This window comes from Gobius niger, assembly GCF_951799975.1.
Source record: "Gobius niger genome assembly, chromosome: 1".
In the NCBI taxonomy this organism is placed as follows: domain Eukaryota; kingdom Metazoa; phylum Chordata; class Actinopteri; order Gobiiformes; family Gobiidae; genus Gobius; species Gobius niger.
Window position 1 is genome coordinate 65,055,288 of NC_136852.1, and position 15,955 is coordinate 65,071,242.

The 15,955-nt window shown below is 41.9% G+C and overlaps 1 protein-coding gene across 2 annotated transcripts in view; it reads right to left on the reverse strand.

Annotated features, from left to right (window-relative positions):
- Positions 1–15,955, reverse strand: part of fbxl17 (F-box and leucine-rich repeat protein 17) — a 366,739-nt gene that overhangs the window by 230,903 nt on the left and 119,881 nt on the right. For both annotated transcript variants that reach the window (XM_079571769.1, XM_079571770.1), the window contains exon 8: positions 10,716–10,846. In XM_079571769.1, coding sequence (XP_079427895.1) covers positions 10,716–10,846 — 131 coding nt within the window. The remainder of the gene's footprint in view (positions 1–10,715; positions 10,847–15,955) is intronic.

The following is a 15,955-nucleotide window of genomic DNA, read 5'->3' on the forward strand; positions in this document are numbered from 1 at the left end:
AGAAATAACGGTGACCAAAAAATTAGACGCCCCACTGTTGCAATCTGGCCCGACGGGACTCTGGCCACGGGAAGTCCACGTTTGCTCGTCATCTGTTGGGTTAACCGCCTTGCGCTGAGATGTCATTACCGGCCATTACAAATGAGAGAGTGTTTTTATTTGTCTGAAGAAGATGAGGACGGCGGAAGGGGGGAGGTGGAAAAAATGACCATTGGGCTTTTTACCTCCCACGGAGTTCTATCTCTCAGCGTCGCCGCGCAAATTGATCGTTGCGAATAAGGGGTCATTTCCTGCGCCTGTTTACCTGTCCGGGGGCACGCTGTCATCAGTCACACACACACAAACACACACACACGAACATGAGCAAGCCGTGGCGCGGTCGAGCTGAGAGAGGAAGAGTTGAGTGATGGTGCGCTCATGGGAGAGACCGTCTTTGAGCCAAAATGGTGGTCCTTGGAGCCCTGAGCTTTTTGACCTCTGACTCTTTGAACCCCCGAAGGCAAATAAACTCTTTCTGCCCAGGCCTCTCTCGGGAAAAAACGCTCAATCTATACGCGCAGCACAAGGTCAAAGTTGATACGATCTCCTTCACAAGCAAACATGAGCAGAATTGACGTGTAATTTTCAGGAAACATCGTCCTTGCACAAGTGTGGCAAGCAGGGCGAGGCAGCATTTGTGTTCTTTATTTTCCTGCCAGGCCTAATGAGTTTGAACCAATGGTAAAAGCAAAGTTCAGGACATAGCTTACACTGACAACGCTGGACGCCTTACGAGCGCGGGTTTACTGTGGAGGAATGCTGCTTTTCACATCCCATGAGCTGCTGAGGACACGCTTGAAATCACAAAAGGACTCAGAAAATTCAGAAACTGTCACCAGCCTTTACCGATGCCACATCATGCACAACTCTACACAAATTTAGTTTTCAAGGTTCTTTTAGAAAGACACTCAGTAAAACAAAAAAGCTTGTTATCAAGAAGACATAATGAATGTACGGAGATTGGAACTGAAGTGGGCCGTGCAGGAGAAGAGGAGAAGCCTATGACGCTGCATGAAGATGCTCCATCTACGGCTTCTACATGCTGCTGCTTTCGATAAATAGGCCACGTTTCTAGACAAATTTGGTGCAGTGATTTAAGTCAAACAAGGCAAAATCTTGGCACAATGAGAATATAAAATCAGACAATGATAAACGAAAAACTGAAGATTCAAAAAAACAAGTTTGGCTTAGTGATATTCATGTCGAGCAATGTTTATGGATGAATAGGTCTGTGCAAATTAAGCGAAATTCAATTACAATTACGATTATTACACAGTTATTACAAAAATAGTATAATCAAATCTTTTTTTATCATCATGACATAAAAAAAAGAAACAGCGATATGTGATGATGTCATCAGGCCGTGCTGCTCAGTTTACTTGTGCAGGTGTGAGGGCTGGCCAGCAGGGGGCAGGTGTGAAACAGAGACCTCTACTCAATCGAGGCATACTTGAAATCATTTGTACTTTTTTGACTGTTCAGAAAACAGAAAATATTAAGCATACTTTTTTGATTAATAAATTAATAAAATATACTTTTTTTTTTTCAAAAGGCAACAAATAATTTCAATTATGACTAAAATCGTATGCCCTATTATGCTGCATTTTAACCCGATCAAAAATTCTTCATCTCCAACCCTCCAGAACCAGCGAGCTGCCCCTAAAACGAACACAATATTCAGAGCAAATTGCTAAGAACGTGTTCAAAGATGCTTTATGGCAGTGGTTCTCAACTGGTCCGGACCCAAAAGTGGGACCGTTTTCACTAAGTCACGAGCCTTTCGCTGGAAACATTTCTTTCAATATTTTTCTTCCAGAAAAAAGAATTACACCATCTGAGTCTATTGAAATGAATGTAATCTGCTTGTTTTTGTCATGATTATTATTCTTTTATCTTATGCTTATTCAACTACAATCTAAGATACAACATTTTGCATTATATAAGACTTTTTCTTTTGGCGCCATATCAAGGCAAGGCGAGTTATTTGTAAAGCACAACTCATACACAAGGTAATTCAAAGAGCTTTAGTTCCACAAATTAATTAACTACAGTAGAAACAAAGACTGCAGATAAAATACATTCAGTTTTCATATGCACGGGTAAAAAGAACTGTTTTCAGCCTGGACTTGAACCTTGTCAGAGTAAAGGCCCGTCTCACATCCTCATGAAGACTGTACTATACCAACATAACAGTGGTTTATTTGTTTTTGTTAATTAAATCACCTAATTTAAGCACTTTGGAAATAAAAGGAGCATATGGAAATCAATGTGCGTTACAAATTGACCCATAACAGTGACAGAAAGGAGAATGACATTGAGAAAACTGACAATGTTTCCACGTCCTTGTTATTGTGCAAACAGCTGAGCACATGAAGCTGCGGCACCTGTGCCCCTGTGTGAGGTTTGAAGATTTACTAGAAATAAGAAGCAGTTAAAAGCAGCATTTGTTGTAACATTGGTATTACAAGAACGAGTAATGACGGTCTCTTTTCCAACCCCGACTCTGGTAGTGTTTCCTGAACATGCTGTCTGAATGCTGAATGCTTTCTTGATGGGGAAAGCATCAAGAGGGCAGCTCTCAAACCTTGCCTCATATTTTAACTATTAGCTTCTTCATCACCCTGTTTCTCATCTATTCCGTGCCGTTTCCCTTTGACATCGCACAGACCACCCACCGGCCTTTGAACAAACGTCCCTCCCCTCTCTCCCCGAGCATGGCTGTAAATACCCAACAATAAAGCTTCATCCGAGTTGCTCTTTTTTTATTTCCACGCTCTGGGCTGTAGTCAGCATGTGAACAATCCCGGCGATAACAAACGCTGGAGTCGTCCTCGGCAGTGCACCAAACATGTCAGCGGCACACGTAATGAAAGTCCATTCTGACCTCTTTGCCTTTCCAATCTGTTGTTACAATATGGACCTGGTTGCATTGAAAGTGCAGGCCAGCGGCGCGTTGACATATTTTAGTGTAGGCGGTTGCGTCAGGTCTTCTGGTGAATAGGGAACACCTGGGCAAAGGAGGAGAGTTGGGCCGCAAACTGTGCATAAAGACACAAAGGGAAAACGGAACTGCAACAAATGTCAAAAAGCATCAAACCCCAGAACTCACTATTATGCAAGAGTGAATTATCGATAAAGAAACTACAGCACAAGCACATCCCATGCTTTTCCACAGCTATGCCTTGTATTGGTCAGCCTCTGCCATGTTCTGAGTGAGTGACCAGCAGATTCAACCATAGACCGTTAAAAAGAAAAGACAACTCCTCCTCACTCCTCCACACTCCTCCCTGTTTGCCACAATGACTACGTTCGAGGGGGAAATCATGGCTCTTCCTACCCTGCTGTGATGGAGCATGTTCCTATAAAGGGCATAAGGGCGGGATCTTCACTATAGACTCCGCCCTCGTGGGGCACGTAGTTCGGTCGTAGCCGCGCCTGCGCCATTAGCTCTAATGCTAACGGCCTGTCAATCAAAGACCGGCCCTCATTAGTATACGAAATTTCTAAAAAAAAAAAATTCTCACGAAAGCCTGCCTGGTTTCTTTAATTGTAACCAACGCAGGGTTATTGCAGGAGAAATATCTAACTGTAGAAACTTTAGGAAAATTAGAAACCAGAATTTAAAGTTGTTTTTAACGTGTCTAAAGTGCAATGCTTTCCAATGGGAGACTAGCGGCTATATGTAGGGACTACAGCAATGGCGGCCCCTAGTGTCGTCGCCACAAAGCAGAGCAGCTATTGAATTTAAAGGGATATTTCAGGATTATTGACATAGAGCCTCATTTTCTAGTTATCCAGAGTGTTGTTGATTTCTGGAGATATTTTTTTCTTTAATTCATGCAGTTCTTATATTTGAAGAGCTTAGTGTGCGCTAGCCTCGCCTAAAATCCTGAAATATCCCTTTAACAAGTCACAGTGAAGCATGACCTCTCAAAACATCCTCTTAAAGGTAAGGCAAAGACACTAAGTAAATTGTAAATGGTCTCATAACATTTTTTTTAGATGTCGTCTTCTCATAACATTACAGCAAAGCATATTATACAACAGTATTACGTAAGGTGTTACTGAATATGAGCTTCTATAAACAATGCTTCTGCAGCAGCTATGCTTTAGTGATTGCCCAATTAAATTAACCATAAGCAAAGGCTAAAGCTCTTAAACTTCACACGAGGCGTTTAGTATTGATTTCTTCTTCAAGTTATTTTTCATGTGCACCAGACTGATATAGATAACACAAATGCATCTTCAAGCACTACGCAAATATTCACGCCCTGAACAGTAGTTAGACAGTTGTTATTGAAAGGTAAGGGGATTCATTATTTGTACATAAATTGCCACAAACATAAAAAGGTTTTTGGAGCGCTGCTTTATCGACTAGTTAACATAAGTCATGCCAAATGAAGTTAAATGCAATAATATAAGAAGTTATAAAGTGAACAGCTTTGTTCATGGTTTCTGAAATGCATTTAAACCACATCATGCAATCCACTGCCCTCTACTGGCCTGGCTTGTTTATAATACACATTTTTCTTTGAGACAAAAATATCTGGTAACTTATGAGGAGAGGAGAGGCTGGAGACAGGCCCTTCCCATGTAGTCCAAAACCAAAACATGAAAATAGTGGCAAGTAAGCATTCAAAAGGACTATACAGAGTTTTAAAAATTACACCCCTACATGTTCCAGCAATGTCTGATCCAGTCCGGGTTTGCCCCAATCTACCACTCACAGTGAGTCCGGCTGACACTGTGGCCAGCTCCGCCAGCTCCAGCAGCAGACGCTGCGCCAGGCACAGAAACGGCCCTCGCGAGAACAGAAGTGCGAGCGGGTTGCCCGCTTGGTGCGAGTTTACGTGATGATTAGCCCCGTATATACGTAGTTTTTGTAAACAAAAGCCGCATTTGCCAGAACAACAACTCTCCCACGTAAAGTGGATGCTTTGCAACACACTACTGCCCCCGTGTCACTGGTAATGGAGAAATGTTTACAAATACGACGTTACGCGCCTGTACAGGTGGTAAATGAGACCAAATAAGTAGTGAGCAGATCGATTTTATTTTGAAATACACCGGATCTTCTTTCCTTACGAGACCTGACTTCCTGCTTGGCTCGTGTTTTTCTGTCAGCTTGATCCGCTGGGGCTCCGGCGTCTGGCAAAAATAGACTTCTTGCGGATTCTTTCCGTTGACGCCGGACCCGGACTTCGCGGAGCAGTGTGAGTGTGCAACAATGGTTTTAATGACTTTCTAAGTTCGCGGAGGCTGTACCGGACCTTAACCGGATTTAATGTGAGCTGGGCGTTAATGTGTAGAATGAGCCCAGACCCATTCACCACAACTGCCTTTAAAATCCTGCACCGTCACTCAAAAAGTTTACTTTTAGTATAGTTACTAGTTAGTATAACTAGTATAACTTTTCCGGTAGCGACGCCCAAAATCACTAAACAAACAACTCCCTTCTGTAAAATGTAACTTGCATTTATAATAATTGAAGGTGCAAAACATGTCAAATCTAGTTGAATGATTCTGTATTTTGATATTTGGCTCTGATTTTCACTAAAATATGCTGTCTTCAATCACAGATTCAGTGTCAGAAATTTCACAAAAATAATCACTCAATCATCTTGCACTTCAGTGTCCGCCTACTGCTGTATCTGACTGATAATTATTTCAATTTAAAGCAATAATTTGTAACTTGTTTACCTTAAAGGTCCTATATCATGCAAAATCGACTTTTTAGAGCTTTTAGCCATGTTGTTATGCTATTTCCTTATCAAAAACACCCCCAGAGTGGTTTGTGGCTTCATTCACGCAGCTCTCAGTAATCCTCCTGAATCCTGCTCTCTGAGCAGCTGCTCCTCCCTCTCCTGGTGAACGACTGACCTGTTCAGTTGTGTCGTCACAGCGGAACGAAAGTGCTCGACGTCTGTAATGTAATGCCTTACAGCGTGATTTTAAGTTGTAAAATAGCTTTTTCATTTTTTCTGTTGTAAGAGAGAAACAAAGAGAAAAAAAAAGTGAAGGAAAAAAAAAAAAAAAGGATGTGCCCGAGGTGCTTCCAGGTCAGCTGAGGCCAAAACAAACACATCCCCTGAGCGTCTGAACAGACGTCATGTTTGCGCTGCAGCTGTGAAGATGGAGCTCGTTATAACTGGACACACCTGTTCTTTATTCTTACCTAACGATAATGTCACGGACGGAGAAACAGAAGCGCGTTTGGCTACGAGGACGGGAGTTTATTCAACCTTTTTCAAGAAGAGGCCACTCTCTCAGAAGCTGTTTTTTTTCTCTGGGATTCAGCGACTATCACCAAAATGGTGTTTTTCTGTGACTGTCTCTGATGGATGTTTGGGGAACCTTCGCCAGAACCAAAGTGAATTAACTTTTATAACCAACGCAAGTCCCATAATGTAAACAGCGATGGACCAGAGTGGTGAGTCAATCCAAACGTGGGTTAGCTTGTGTGTTAGCATATTAGCTTGTGTGTTAGCCATTTATGAAGCTGTGTTGCAGATGTCAACTCTGTATAACTGCATTGTGAAGTATCTTCACTTATTGCTGTTTATTTATATTACGGTAAAGTATGTGCAGAGAGAGGGGGCGGAGTTAACTGAATCAAAGCGTTTTGTCTTCCCGGTTTGAAAAATACCTCCAGAAAACACTTATATTTATCACAAAAATGAGTGCTCCATAATGGTAGAGGTACAATATATCATATACATGCCTATACTTAACTTTGAAATGGCTAAAATAGCATGATATAGATCCTTTAATAAATCCTTTTCGTAGTCCCTCTGGGGGCAATACAAGTGTTAATGGGATTATTGGAGGGTCTTTCATCTCCCCCTGGTGTCTCTGGCCAGAAAACCACAATTGCAACTTGACTACCACCGGACCAGGGCAACCAATACACACTAATAGAATCATGAAGAAGAAGCTAACAGGCTAACGGGCAAAGCTAACTAAGCTAACTACTATCCTTATACAGTATTTAGAGCCAAGTTTGAGTGAAAAACATTATTTCCAACACGGACAAGTAATATCTTAAAAAATCGCAACTTGCTATGACACCTGCAGTTGCGCTTATGGCCTCTAAGGGCAAGAGTTACATAGTGCTGCTGTAAGCCATTATTTTCCTAATTTAGCTCCATTTTAGACTTGCTTGGGCCATCATTTAGTACATAGTATTTAGCATTTAGTCTTGTCAATTTTCTTGAAACTGAATGAAATGTACTATGTTGAAATGGTTTAGTAAAGAATTGGGCTTTTTTTCCCCCCTCATATCGTGCAGTTCGGTTGTTTACCAAACAATGTTGTTCTAGTGCGATGACTAAGATAAATACATAGCAACCAACAACCCCCGCACAACCACCCAACCATATCCAGCCACGTTTGACCAAAGCTGCAAGGGTCACTTGTTTGTGAGACCAACCAGAGCCGCTTCTTTTGCCTCACACCCCTGTGTCTCTGGCGGGGCACATTTTTTCTCTGTCTGCTCCAGCTCCTTTCCACACAAACACATGACTCCACCGACAGTCAGGCTCGACCTCGCATTGCGCTTGTCACATGCAACATGCTAACCATATGCTCTCCGACGCATTCCTTATTGACAAACCAAAATCCTGCACAAGCTTCGCACAAACAGATTCCGATATTCCCACAGGTGAGGCGGCATTGGCCCGGGCGCAGTAAATATCATTTTGAAATCAATGCAGCCCTGAATCAATCCCGCCCGTGCTGCTCCGCTGAATTGTGAAAATGGGGAAGAAGTTGATAACGCAACCAGCTCCTCAGAGGATTTCACCAGATTCCCATGTTTTTTTTTCCCTTTCTTTCTTTTTTTTTTATTGGAAACCCTATACAGCAGGTTGGGCATTTCCATAACCTTCCCACCATAGCTCTAAACTCAATAACGCCAGAATAATTCATACGCACACGCCCGCCTCGCATCCATTGTAGATAAATTCAATATTGTGTTCACACGCCCGGGCCCTGAGTGGGAGTGCATTTTGGCAGAGGAACCACCAGCGCCTGTAAATCAATACATTAAATAGAAACATATGAATAAAACACTAGATAATAAATAAAAGAGAGGGTGGTTGGTCCCAAAGATGTCAAAAGCAGGTCTTGTAGCGTTTAGGAGCAACAGAGGACAGAGACGGCGGCGCAGACGTGACAGGACGCAAAAAAAGAAAAAAAAGAAAAGACATTTGTGTTTTAAATTGTGGTTGCTTTGTTCCAGACTTGTTCCGTGTTTGCAATGTGGAAGAGTGCTTTGGTTATGTGGAGTTTCATTTTGCAGAGACATACTGTAAGTTATAGTTTTGCTAATGATTTGATAGGAAATAGGCTTTCAATCAGAAATCTCTAGAAAGACATTTACATACAGTTCCAGCAATATGGAGGACGCTTTGTGTGTCAACCATGACAGTAGTCACTCTTTAAAGGAAATGCAGCAATAGCATCTTACACAGTGTCAGTGTCTTATATTTGGTTGTCAAAAGAGTCAATGTTGCATTCATTTTATACCAAGTTCTTGTATTGATGATGGGAGAGTGTGACCACTGCGCAAAGCCTTTTCCCGCACGTCCCGAAGATTATTAATGGAGTTAATTTTTTAACCCCCACATGAACCAAGCACATTTTCTCCATGGATTACCCAAAACTAAAAGCAACAAAGTGGCAAAAGAGCAACAAAAATGTGCCGGACAAGCAACACAAACACACAACTAAGGAGTGATGAAAACACAACAAAAAAGTAACAGAAAATAGATGAAAACATGACAAAAAAGAGACGAGAACACAACAAAAACACGCCTAAAGCAACAACAACAACAAAAAATCACCAAGACAGCCACAAAGGAGAGGGGTGCCAATGTGACAAAAAGGTTACGATCAGTTTTGTAGGTCTTAGCTTTCAAATGAGGCGTCACACTGGTCTATAGGCTGTGAACTCCAGGCGAGAGGCTTTTAGATTTGGGTAACGCCGAACTGGTGAAAATACGCCCAGTTGAACCATACAATGTGAGCTTGATGAATCCTGGTATTGTCATCTTGGAATAGATCCATGACCATATATGGTCATGTTTGAAAACAGTTAAGGGGGAAAACAATTTGAAGAAAAATCTAAACTCTCTCTAATTATTCAAACAAAACTTTAACAAATGCTGAATTATGAACATAGTTTCTACAAAATAAAGATACAAAGACATAGAGAGGAGCGAAGTGGTTCAACAGCCCATAAACACAGAAATAACGGAGAATTCAACAATAAGGCTACATGTTAGCATCGGGCTAATGCTAACGGTTAGCTAGCGCTAGCTATGACAGCCGTTTTTTCCTACTGAACAACCTGCTGTGAGAAAATATCCATATGGGCCCGATTTACACTTTATTTATGTGTGATAAATAAGTTCATATTCCACCAGAAAATGGCAAAAAAAAGTGGAAAATTGTGTTTCTCTAAAGATTCTATTTTCCCCCTTGGCGAAGCCACGCCCCCTTCTATGACGAGATGCTGTCTGTATCTGTATGCCCATTTAATCAGGAAGAAGAAATCCATTGATGGAATAACCTGGATGTTCAGGTAGTTCAGCTGAACCCAACTCTTTTTTTGGGTCCGGCAAGTGTAGCTTAAAAAAAAAAAAAAAAATCATGTCCACGTACAAAAAGTCAGCAGAAAATGATGATGGAGGATGTATGTAGCGCGCCTCAAATTCAGGAAATATGTATATGTAAATACACTAAGTACTTGGCATGAGAAAAATGAAATAAAATGAAAGTGCACCTACAGTTTCATGTTGGAGTCGAGGGGTTTATTCTCTCACAACAATGAAAAACTAATTTAAAAGCCAAGCGTGTTAACATCCATTTTATATGACTCCCAATTTCCAATTCAAACAACATAACAGATCATTCCTCATAAAAAAATAATCACTACACTTTATGGCCATCATCACGACTTCCAAATCTTACTGTACAAAGCCACCAAAATTATTAAAAAACTAAAAAATGCTTCTAGTTTATGCAACGTAGAATCACCACCGTAATAAAAGCATGAATCTCAATGATATAAATATGCAGTTGAGCAGAGCCTTAAAAATCTTCACCTGAAAAACCAGACCCTGTCCCTGAACACTGTGAACCAGCCAGACGTGATTAGCACCTTTAATTAATGGCTGATAAGTAACAGCTCATTCGCCATAACAAGCTCATAAAAATAGCCAATTAATAAATGATTTTTTTTAATTTTTGTCACAAAACAGATAATGAGCTATTAGTCAGATGATGACATAGGCAGGCGGCGGTGCGGGGCTCACTGGACTTTATGGGATTTATTATAGGAGTATTGGCGCACGCATTAGTTTTGAATCATTAACCACTTTAGTTTGTAATGAATACTGTACAATATGTCATTCTGCATACAGTTAATCAGTCTGAAAAGCAAAGGGGGGGGATTTTATGTTTCTTGCCATTTTCTGTGTTATTAGAACAAGGTAATGCAGCATTGTTTTGGTACCCGTATGGTTATTGTAGGTCTGGAATGTTATTCAAATGTGAAAAAGGTAGGCAAAGGCCAAACAGATCTATCCTTAGTTAGTTTTGGACCTTCAGGAGGAGCAGGTAATAAAACACACGGCACTGAGTCACAGCCGACAGAGCGATCGTCGGGCACTCACTTGTCGTTGATGCTCCAGTTGAGGCAGAGGTTGAGCGAGCTGAGGTGGCGGCACTTCCTCACCACCTCCATCACCGTCTCGTTGTTCAGCTCCGAGATGTGCCGCAGGTCCAGCACCGTAAGGTTCCTCAGCTGCAGAAACACACACACAAGCAGGGATTCGACAAGGTTACAAGATTTGTCACATGTAGCTTGTGTCTGATAAAAACAGCCACAGTAAACAACAAGCCCTTACATTTATAGTTATTGGATTTTGGAATAATTAATATCTCTAGGGTATACTGTTATTAGAATTCAACCTGAAAAGACTCACAGAGACAGAATGCATTAGGAAAGTTTTATTGAACGTGAATCATGACTGGGGAAAGATTGCAGTATGGAATACACATACACATAATATTGATAGACTGTTATTACTCACTCCTCCCTGTTTGACAAAATAAGTACGTTCAAGGGGGAAGTCATGGCGGATTTACAGAGAGATTCCTCCTCCCCAGCTCTGACGAAGCATGTTCCTAAAAAGGGCATAAGGGCGGGATCTTCACTGTAGACACGGCCCTTGCGTGACTTGTAGTTTGGTCGTAGCCACGCAGCTCCAATGCTAACAGTCCGGCCCTCATTAGTATACGAGATTTCTAAAAATGTTCTTACGAAAACTAGCCTGGTCCCATTAATTGTGCCTAACCCAGCGTTATCACAGGAACAATATCTCGCTGCAGAAAGTAAAAAAAAAAAAAATAGGCACCAGGCTTTACAGTTGTTTAGAACGTGTCTAAAGTCCAATGCTATGCAATGTAAAACTAGCTTGTTCTGCCGCCACTATATGGAGGTACTGCAGCAATGGTGGCCAATGTCGGCCCCTCGCGTCGTCGGCGTGAATCTCTACTGCAAGCGGACATTGGGAATACATGGCGTCGATGGATGATAGCCAGAACAGCCCGGACACCGGTGGTGATAAGACAATACCCGGGGCGGCCGGTCAACACGGTGAGCAGAGCCGAGAAGAGGCCAGGCAGAGGAGGAGGGGCGGAGGAGGGGCGTAGCACGGCTGGGAAATGGCCGAGTGATTGACCGGGGAGCTTAAGAAGGGGATCCTGGGCGATGAATGGCACGAGTAGGAATAAGCAGCCGCAATGATTGGCTGACGCGAAGGTGCGGCTTGAGCTGGGGCCGTGATTGGATGATTAGTGAAGGCTGCTGTTGATGTGGCGATGAATGAAGGCTGCAGGTATGCCTTCCAGGTTGAATTTGCGCTGAAGTTTCATTCATCGTCTACAAAAGCTAGCAAAATTTGACAGGAAAAATGCCTTATTATTTATCTATTTATTAAGGGTTATAGGTCACAGAACTCACCTGCTGATCGTGTGTCATAGTCATATAAAGAGTGGGTTTATGCTTTTGCATGTATTTGGTGATGATCTCAAACAGATCTTTATCCCTCTTACATTTTGCCGGTTTCAAAATGATCTAAAACAGCTGAAACAAAATATCCAGTAGTTTCACTTCTTCATTTTCACACCCTCTCCCTGTTGCTTCATTCGCTGCACAGCTGTATCAATAAAAAGCAAAAAATTTAGAAAATACGAAAGAAAGGAAAAAATATGCCACTCGGCCCGTGTAGCTGTACTAAAGCTATGTGTTTTTACTTCGCAATGAAAGGATTAAGCTTAGCAAGAGATCAAGAGGTGGGGAAAGCATTTTCTGGATACGTAGGACCTCTGGAAGAGCTTTTTGGATGCTAAGAATAGCCTCTGGAGAAGATTCAAAGATTACTCAAAGATACGCAAGTGGGTCAAAACACAGCTCCAGGTGTGTTTTTCATTAGCCGCTCGTTCAGAACACATCACAGCAAATAAACAAATCTGATATCATTGTTTGAGTTTGGCTTGAGCGGTGAACGCAGGCGGGGTGACCTAACTATAAAAACACAGAGGAGCAGGATCATTCTGGACTTGCCATGTAATAGCGAAATAGGTGAAGGTAGATTATATTTCACAATATGCTCCATTCCAGCAGGAGCAAAAGACCCCAATTCCAGCAGTATTCAATAAATTACCATAACATTCCCCAAAAACTGAATTTAAGATTGTCGGAGCAAGCTAGAGCAAAAGACATTTTGAGCTTTCTATATCATTAACTCAAGCTTCTCTCGAGCCATTAAGTAACTCGCTTCCTCTGTTGCGTGCGGGAGTTGATTACCTACTATTAGATATCTCTACACACCAGCTCAAAAACATGGATTTTCCCCAAAATCCCATGAAGTGACTGAGCCTGAATGCCGGATAAAAGCTAACAAGTCGATAAATGACAGAAAATTGCTCTCTTCTACTGTACTACGCGGTGCTTTTGTGCACGCCGCATGGGGCTGTACGCGCAGACGCCCACATCTCCCCTTTCCTCTGCTTTCATTTCGGTACTCCTACTTTATTATCGGAATACTTTACAAGAGCGAGCACGAAATTAATCTTCGAGTCAGGGGGGTGAAGAAAAAAAAAAGAAAAAAAAGAAAAAGTCAACTTCCTGACACTGTTATGAAAAAATCTTCAGTCTCCATTCACCGCGCATGGGAAAATTACTAAAGGCTTTTGAGGAATGGCTTATTGACAGTAAAACACACACAGGTGCACGCCAAAGCCTGAGATGCGGGGCGCTAAATGTCACGGCTAAAGATGCAGGGAGAACAAGCTTAAGTGCTGTTAAGATCATAGGGTTGCATTATCGGCTGCGCCATAGGATTGACATATAGAGAGCTGCGGGATTGCACACGGGGAAATGGATAAGGAACTGAGCCAGCTGTGAAGTAAGCAACATGTACACACTACTCCTGCTGCCGCACGCTGGGAACGGCAAAGAAACTCGGCTATGTAGAAAATGTCACAAAAAAATATGGACTTGGATCTAAACAGTGCGGCACCGACGGTAGATTTGGAGATCATTAATGAGCAAAGAAAGGTTGCACACAAAATGAAATTGAAATGGCAAAGATAGTATAATGGATATGGCATGTACTGTATCTTAAAATGGAACATAACATCAACCACGTGGTCAAATTAAGTGCTTTGCCCACATTAGCGCAATACATTGTTGCCACTACATTGATCTTTGGGTTGCATTACTAGCCTATAGCATTCTAGCCTGAAGATAATTGATTCTTTTTCTTTATTGTGATAAAAAGTCCTCATGAAAAAAACATGAAACAGCGTGGCGCCACAGATGCTTGGGATATACGAATGAAATATACATCATGTGCCCATAGGGTGAGCCGCAGAGGGTCAAGACTGCACTCTCAAGCGGCGGCGGTGCACTGACATGATAAACAATGGAGGCTAATTAAACAGAATAGCGTTTAACTGTGGTATTGACATAACATAGACATAACACAGGCCATCGGAACATATGAAAGTAAAACATGAACTACCCCAGTGGCCAATGTTGCATCTGTGCAAGTTCAACTGTAGAGCAAAATTAGCACATAATGCAATTCAATGTGCTTTACAACTACATAAAAGAAGGAAAATAAAATCCATAAAACACATCCTAATTGTTTAGTCCTGACTTTGCAACCAGCAAGATGGTTCATATGGCCCTAACATGTACACTGGTAGAGCTGTTTCTATTCTCTGAGCAACAGGAAGCCATCGCAGAGACCTGAGCACTGGACTAATATGGTCGTAGTAACGGGCCCAGGCCTCCAGTCTCCCTCCTTGTTGTATCAGTTTGTGTTTGTTTGTTTGTTTGTTTGTTAACTTTATTGTCCCCGTAGGGAAATTTGTCCTCTGCATTTAACCCATCCTTCGATGCCGCTGGGGCAATCCGTAAGGAGCAGTGGTCGACGGCAGTGCCGCGCCCGGGGACCCATCTCCATGATGTGGAGCCAGGCTGATGGTCAGAATCACCTGGCTGGAGGATTCACCTATTGCACATGTTTTTAGTGGTAGGGGAAACCGGAGTACCCGGAGGAAACCTACGCAGACACGGGGAGAACATGCAAACTCCACACAGAAAGGCCCCGTCCTTGGTGGGAGTCGAACCCGGGACCTTCTAGCTGTGAAGCGGAGGCGCTAACCGCTGCGCTACCGTGCCGTGTGTGTGGCTAATTTCCCATTTTCCTTCATGGAAACCTGGCTGTGCGAGCTCTGGCCTGCGATTGGAGGACTGGTTTCAAGCTTGGTTCTGGTTGGCTGTTTGTCTCTGGTCCTGATTGGTTCGGCATCTGAACACCGGCCCCTAATCAACCACCTGTTGCAGCCACAACTATAATAGGCCACACTTGGAATCATTCGGGGCTGCTGGTCTATGTGGCCAATACGCAACGTAGGAACACTCGTTGCTAGTTTAGAGTAGTTAGCATGGCTGCTGCTGACCAATATGCCATTCTGTGCTTTGTGTTCGGTGTCTCTTTTTGGGATGTTCACTTTTATAGAGACGTGGAATCAAGTGACACTTGTTTGTCTAGTCATGACTTTGTTTTGTATTTGTTTGGCCTAATTCTGTTCTGAGTAACTTTGTTTTTTTTAACCTTTGTACATATTGTAAATAGTCTAGTTTAGTTCCTTTTTTTTAATTACAACTTTGTTTATCCATTTTTCACATCTTGGTTTTTGTTACAACTTTTAATCTGGCTAAGCCGGGTTGTAACAGTCGTAAACCGAGCAGCAGCGTTCTGGATGTATTGCAGCTTTTTAGATGGAAAAAAGCTCCTGATGTTATTGATTTAATGTGGCTGTTTCAGTTTAGTTCTGAGTCCGTTATTACCCCTACATTTCTGACCTGGTTTATCAGTTATAGAGAGAGACTCGAGGTGACTGATAACACTTCCTTTTTACTTCTGTGAGCCAAAAACATCATTTTAGTGTCGAATTGGACTTTAGCTGATGAAAGTTGCTTTGCAAACTGATCTGCTTGATGTTCGATGTACTCAATAATGTATGAGGAAACAAGGTTTAATCAAGGAAGAGGAAATTACAAATGATAAAAATGGAAAGGGTAGCACATCAATGTATTTTATAAATGAGTATCCAGACAGCTATGTGAGTATTTCTGTCTGGATAGTCATTTATGAAACACATCAATGACATATTTATTTTGAAATGGGGGATTAAGGTGTAGATGTGTAGATGTACATTGGAATAAAAACAAAAACTTGCTTAACCCAAATTATGAAAGAAAAAAAAAATGCTTGCTTTGTCCTTATTTTAGGTAAACTATATATCACCATAGCAACTATTTCTAGCATGTTTA